The 7,500-nt window shown below is 51.9% G+C and overlaps 1 protein-coding gene across 1 annotated transcript in view; it reads left to right on the top strand.

Moving 5' to 3' along the window:
• LOC310823044 (RNA-binding protein Musashi homolog 2-like) overlaps positions 1–7,500 on the top strand; it is a 192,374-nt gene that overhangs the window by 150,421 nt on the left and 34,453 nt on the right. The window contains exon 9 of the mRNA XM_083695717.1: positions 1,151–1,260. Within this exon, the coding sequence (XP_083551843.1) occupies positions 1,151–1,260 (110 nt within the window). The remainder of the gene's footprint in view (positions 1–1,150; positions 1,261–7,500) is intronic.

Raw genomic sequence — 7,500 nt, forward strand, 5'->3', positions numbered from 1 at the left:
GTACGGTGTTTGCACGTGAGTGTGTGTGTGTGTGTGTGTGTGTGTGTGTGTGTGTGTCCTTCTGTATACTGAGATCTGGCCTACTTTCCCGTGTTTCCTGGTGTGCGCGACTGGTAACTGCTCGGCTGACATATTGCTAATTTTTTCTATTCGGCAAAAAAATGTAACAACAATGTGAAATGCCATGGAATAAACAGACCTAGAATAACTTGTGGGCCGTCATCAATAAAACATTCTGCGTCAGCAATTGGTAGCGCAAAAAAAAAATACACAACAGATGGCAAATGAATTCCCAAATGACACACACTCATTTTTAACGCTGTGTATTTATTTACCAAATATGTTATCATGATTATTTTGGTGTGCATATCTCATTACTGTGCACATCATTGTACGCCGTACATCATCCAAATCAATTTGAATATTGATATGGTTCACTCAGTCAGTTATTTTCTCATAGTCGACGGAAACCTGACTCACCGTCCCCCTGCTTGAGTAAGGAAGGCACAGGGTATTTCTTCATGCTCAGGAAGAAAGCACCTTCAGCTGTGTTCCACCTTGAGAGAGAGAGAGAGAGAGAGAGAGAGAGGAGGGACCAGGGGAGGCTGGTGGAGGTAGGAATTCAGATAGCTAAATCTGAGGCTAGCTAGTGGCTACTCTTGTATCACATCATCAGTACAGGGGAGTAGTGGGTTCCAGAGCATCGCTCCAGTCCAGCAGCGGTGTGTGTGTGTGTGTGTGTGTCTGTGTCTGTGTGCGTGTCTGTGTGTCTGTGTGTCTGTGTGTGTGTGTGTGTGTGTGTGTGTGTGTCTGTGTGTGTGTGTGTGTGTGTGTGTGTGTGTGTGTGTGTTTGTCTGTGTGTGTGTCTGTGTGTGTGTGTGTGTGTGTGTGTGTGTGTGTGACGGTTGTCCACGTCCATACCAGGGGAGGCTGGTGAAGGTAGAAATCGTAGGACGGGCTACCCTCACACTTATGCTATCTGAGTTCCTGTATTGTTTGGTTGGGTGGCTTTAGGGAAATATACTGCAGGTATAGAAATGAAAAAGGTGTACAGACGATACTCGATATAAGGGGCATTGTACAACATGGTATTTCCAGTGGCGCTGAACTGTCTGGTGCTCTTTGGACAAAGCCCTACAACTAAATGAAGTCCACTAAAGTTGTGTTTTCCTTCTCCTTCCCAAGGTTACCCCAACATTGTGGCCACATACGGACGTGGATACACTGGATTCGCCCCGAGCTACAGCTACCAGTTCCCCGGTACGTTTTCTACTTCTTCTTCAAACGTCTTAGAGCTGTGGGTAGCTTTCCCTTTCACATCCTCATCTTCTCACACACACACACAGACGAACACACACACATACACACACACACACACACACACACACACACACACACACACACACAAACAAATTAATACACAAACACACACACATGCGTGCACACACACACACACACACACACACATGAATACACAGACACACACACACACAAATACACACACATGAATACACAAACAAACACTCACCAGATAAGCTGTGGAGTGAGTGATAAGTATGTTACGTGTCTGGATTCCTCAAACAGCCTGTTGAAGGCTGAAAATACGTGGTGTAAATAGCTTACTCCTTTTTAGCCCACGTACGAACGCCACCATGACCAAACAGCTAAAATGAAGGGGGGGGGGGGGAGGAGGATTTTCAAGCCCTCAGCCTTTCTCTCTCTCTCCCTCCAATGTATGCAAATCCATCTGTCGGGAGAGAGGCAGAAAAATGGCCGACATTGTACACACACAGTCAGATTAGAATTTCCTTTTTATACACAGCCTACAGTGTGTCTGCATCAAATATGGATGGGGCCCATTGTCTGTGTTAAACACGTCGAGTCAGAGCGGTCCCCGTTGATGAGCCCAAATGGAGGTACATGCTGTGTGAAGGTGAGCAGCTGCACCTGCCTGCAGCGGTGGGACCCTCTGGACAGGGGAGATGTGGCACAGCACGCCTCGGGCAGGCATCCTGTTGATTTCATGCTTTATTTAAGCACTTTACACAGACTCTGTTTGCCGTTGCCAGACATCAGTCCCGCCACTGATAAGACGGAATGGGGAAAACGTCTGACAGCGAACTCAGATCTCTGTAATAGGTTTTTTGAAATAGGAATGACAGACGGGTGGTGGTGGGGGGGGGGGGGGGGGGGGGGGGGCGCTACAGGTGTTACCACCCCGGGGTCAGACTTAATCATACGTCGGAGATGGGGGGGTGGGGGGTGGGGGGGTGGAGAAGGGGGGGGGGGGGGGCTGATGACTGGAGGAGGAGCCCTGGGTAGATGCCTGGGTGTGTTAGGAGGAGGGAGAGAGAGGAGGCATGGGAGAGGATGGATGACAGGCGATGTTAGTCATCTCTTCATCGTAAAGGATCCCTACCAACACGGAGGCTTTCTGAGGACTTAAACACCGTGTTGTTTAATTGACAAACTGACAGCAACACATCACCTCACAGGGCGTCTCCATGCAGGGAGGTTGGTACTGTACTGTACTGTACTGTATGAGATAAACCTCATTTAAAGACTGTAATAAAGAGCTGCAAGTTCTTCAGCTCTTAATACCACCTCCTCCTTCTCCTCCTCCTCCTCCTCCTCCTCCTGCCACCTCGTCCTCCGTGGGGGCGCGGCAGTCTCTCGCCGTTTGACAGGGTAATCGGAACCTTTAATGCATAATTCAAAACTATGTTAAAACGAAAATATCCTCGGGCCATGTATTGATAATGTCTCCTTTCCCCACAGAGACGCTGAAAGGCGGTTCGTATTAGAATCAAAAGGGGAGGGGGGGGGGGGGGGGGGGGGTGTTGATGTCGGAGAATTGTTACACGGTACACAAGTGCGCTGTTGAAATAGATTAATAAAATGCTCATAATATGAGTGAGTAAGTTTTGGCCATGGATGGGATGTGGGGCCTGGATAATGAGAGAGTGGTGGTGTGTATTGGCAGGCGCTGGAGAAGCCAGGGGCGTGACTAAGCCCTGGGATGGGGATTGAAACATCAGCAGCAGGTTTATTCCCCTCATGCATACAGAGCCTAATGTCAGCGCACACGGGGGTAAACCCTGCCGATCCCTTCATTATACAAAGACACCCCATCGCAGCCTCAGCCTTAGCCGTGGGGGGGATGGAGGGGGGGGGGGGGGTCGGGGGGCTCACACCCACACACACACACCCGTCCCAGACCCCCTCCCCTGGCCCCCCTTCCCACCACCCACCCACCCACTCATCCACGGCTACCCCCTCCCTTTTCCCCCCGTTTGCCTCCATGCCCCCCACCCCCCCACCCCTCTCACATTGACCCCACCTCCCCGCCGTGACCCCCCTGCCTCCCCGCCGTGACCCCCCTGTCTCCCTGCCTCCCCGCCCCTGTTTAAAGGACTATTACGGCTCCATTAGGACGCCTGCCAGGGTGTCATTATGTTGGACAGGAAATGGAAGAATGGGGAAGCGAAGATGAAAGTGAAGAGAGGGGCCATGGGGGAAACCTGGCTGGCTGTCTGTCTCTTGGTGGGAGGAGAGGAGAGAGAGAGAGAGGGGGAGAGAGAGAGGCCCCCAGCCCAGCCCACCTCACCTCAGCTGCTGCCCCCCCCCCCCCTCAGCCCAGCCCAGCCCACCTACAGCCTCAGATGTGGTGATGTCAGACGGATGTTCAGACGCTCCGCTGTGAGTCACTGACACAGGGCAGCTCTCCCGTCGGCGCACTGACTGACTCAGTGGAGCGATGGAGGGATGGAGGGATGGGGATGGGGATGGGGATGGGGGGGGGGGGGGTAAGGTACAGGTGCAGTGTGTTGTATTCCCTCACTGCGCTGATCAGAGAGAAGGAAAAGGGGGCGGGGTGGGGGCTGGGGAATGGGGGGTGGACAGCGATGGCGGGGGGAGGGGGGGGGCAATGGTGGAGAGTTAACTTTTCACTCCCAGTTAATCCCCCGCCCGGCTTTTTCCTTGTAAAGCGATCCTCTCTCCGCCCACCGCCGCGCGCACACAATGTATTCCTGTTTTGTTTTTTTCCCGGTGCTCCGTCTGTGATGTGGTCCATGACCTTGATGTAGAACACGGAAGGTGAAAACACTCGGTTGGCTCGGTCGGTTTGTGGCTTCGCAGGGATTTGCGGTAATCTTGGTTGCTTGGAAGGTTAAAAATTGACTTTGGTCAAGGGAGTGGAGCTCATTTTGTTTTGAAGCACCCGCTCTCAGCCTCACGGATGGGAGAGGAGGGAGGGAGGGAGGGAGGGAGAGAGAGAGAGGATGGAGAGAGAGAGAGAGAGAGGAGGGAGAGCGGGTTGGAGAGGGAATGATGGTACTGATGATAGCTGTGTATCAGCAGACTGTACTGTACACATCAGGGGAGGCTGGTGGAGGTAGAAATCGGGAGGACAGGCTCATTGTAATGCATGGAATGGAATGAGGAATGATAGCCATTCCTTATTCCATTCCATGCATTACAATGAGCCCATCCTCCGTTTTCCACCTCCACTAGCCTCCCCTGATGTGTATAGTCCACTGCTCTCAAAAGCCTATGATGCTGTTTCGAATTACAGTCTATTGCTCATCTGTCTGTGTCATCATATGTGGTTAGTATAGCAAGTCATCGAAGTGGGAATATTCCCATCAACATTACGGTATTTCTGTATTTGGATGCACGATTTACAAGCTTTGTGCTTTAGCTGTTTATTTTCTACCTACAGTATGGTTGTGATGTTAATTACAGTTCAGTGTGTGTGTGTGTGTGTGTGTGTGTGTGTGTGTGTGTGTGTGTGTGTGTGTGTGTGTGAGTGTGTGTGTGTGTACACGTGTGTGTGTGTGTGTGTGTGTGTGTGTGTGTGTGTGTGTGTGTGTGTGTGTATTTGAGTGTGAGAGACTTGTGATCTCTCCCTTTCTCTTGCTCCCATACGAAGAAACAAGAAACACATACATTGTTTTTCCCTACTGTGGCGGTAGACCATTGATTCTCTGTCTCTCTCGCTCACACACACACACGCACACACGCGCACACGCACACACACACACAATCCACACTGTGGTTGGTGATGTGAAGAGCGGTTCCGTGGTGGAGGATGTTTTTTTCTTTGTGCCATCTCTTTCCTGGCCTTGTCACCACATCCTGGTCTTGTCACATATATCAGCCAGGTCAGGGCTGTCTGCTAGTAGATAAGAGGTCTGGGGACAGTGCTGTGGTACTGTGTCGTTGTCCCCCCACCCCCCCCCCCCCCCCCTCCTCACCCCTGTATCTCCACACTACCTCCCCCCACACCCTGCATCACCACTCGTTCAGACCTTACCAAGCTCTCGCTCATCTTTATGTGGCAGAAACCGACGTTTTGAAAAAGCCTTAAATCAGGAGCGAGCATCTTCTCTGTGTGTCCCTGTAAACAGGGTTTTTTTTTAAGCCGAGAGCAGAGAATACAGAGGTCCCCTTCTGAAAGGCACACAGTCCCACAAACCAGGAGGCAGAGAAGAGGAAATGGTGACCTGGGGGGGGGCGGGGGGTGGGGGGGGTTAGGAGTCATTACCACCCCTCTCAGCCCACCAGGACTCTGCACCTCCCCCCAACCTGACCACCCCCTCATCAAAGGTGATGAGAGGGGAAATAACATACGTTGTCACGTCCTCCTCTTTTGAGTTTTATTCGGGCAGCACGCGGAAGCGATGCAATGTCATTATGGAAATAAGCCATCTGGAAGAAGTGTTTGGGAATGCAAAGCTGGCACAAGTTATTGTGTTCTCCTGCCATTTCCGAGATGAAGATCCGCCTTTCATTTCAGCCAAGGCTGCTGTTTGAAGCCCCTACGTATTGATGTGTACGCACACACACGCGCACGCACGTGCGCGCGTGTGTGCATGAATAAAGATGCTCCACGTTAAGGTCACAGAGACGTTAAGGATTGTGAAAATAGACCACTCGCCTTCATCACACACACACACACACACACACACATACACACACACACACACACACACACACACACGCGCACACACACACACACAGTATTTAAATCAAACATAAAATATTGCTACATTGAACAGTATAGTATGTACACACACATAAACACCCCTAACACCCCCACAGCAGTGTTCTCATCAGAGGGACATGCTGCGGGGGTCCCTGGTGTGTGATGAGGAGAGTGGGGGAGGGGATGTAGGGGGATAAATGCAGATCCATACTGATGGAACTGTAGATAGTCTCCTCACTTGAACTTCACCAACACAGCCATCAATTACAGCCAGCTATTTAGTGTGTGTGTGTGTGTGTGTGTGTGTGTGTGTGTGTGTGTGTGTGTGTGTGTGTGTGTGTGTGTGTGTGTGTGTGTGTGTGTGTGTGTGTGTGTGTGTGTGTGTGTGTGTGTGTGTGTGTGTGCGCGTACATGCATGCGCCTATGTCTGCTCACCTGATCGTCGCCAACACAGCCATCAATTCCACCCAGCTATTTATTAAGTGTGTGTGGGTGTGGGTGTCTGCCTGTTTGAGTATACCTCTTTACGATCGAGAGGAGAGAGAGAGGAGAGGAGAGGAGAGAGAGGAGAGGAGAGAGAGGAGAGGAGAGAGAGAGGAGAGGAGGAGAGGATGGAGAGAGAGGAGAGGAAAGGAGAGGGGAGGGGAGGGGAGAGGAGAAGAGAGGGGAGGGGAGGGGAGAGGAGAGGAGAGAGAGAGGAGAGGAGGGGATGGAGAGGAGAGGAGAGAGGAGGGGAGAGAAGGAGAGGAGGATAGCGACGAGACGAAATGAGAGGAGAGGAGAGGAGAGGAGGAGAGAGGAGAGGAGAGGAGAGGAGAGGAGAGGAGAGGAGAGGAGAGGAGAGGGGTGTTGGGTTGACTGAGCTGATCCAGACGAGTGGTCCCAGAGGCCGGCAGAGTTAGTGTGGGGCTGGAAGCAGCTGTGCCTCCCGATGCCACACTGACTCACAGATTGGTTCTAATTGAAGAGGCTGCTCATTAACCCAACGGGCGTGCTGAGGCAAGGGCCCTCTACGAGTCACAGGCCTTAAAATAGGGCCTGACGAGTGCGATCATGATCTCACACACACACACAGGCACACACACACACACACACACACACACAGACACACATACACGCACGTACACGCGCGCGTGCACACAGCGCTTCGAGTCACAGGCCTTAAAAATAGGGCCTGACGAGCACGATCACTATCTCACATTCAAATACACACACACACACTCACACACACACGCACACACACAGCGCCCCTCTCCAGGCTATGGTTCTGTCTTGACTAGCTCTGGTGAATATGCAGGTCTGACGTCAGTCCGCAGAGCTCTGTGTCACCCCCTGTGCAGCTCTGTATAAAGCCTTCAGGCTGGTCCCAGATCAGCTCTGCTCTCTCTCTCTCTCTCTCTCTGTGCTCTGTAAACAGTGTGCTGCAGAGCCCCACCGTGCTGTAGGCTCTTAGACTGGACTACCGCAAGCTGTGTGTGTGTCTGTGTGGACCCACACCGGGCCTAATGGAT

The sequence above is a fragment of the Argentina silus genome (genome assembly GCF_951799395.1).
Source record: "Argentina silus genome assembly, chromosome: 2".
NCBI lineage: Eukaryota > Metazoa > Chordata > Actinopteri > Argentiniformes > Argentinidae > Argentina > Argentina silus.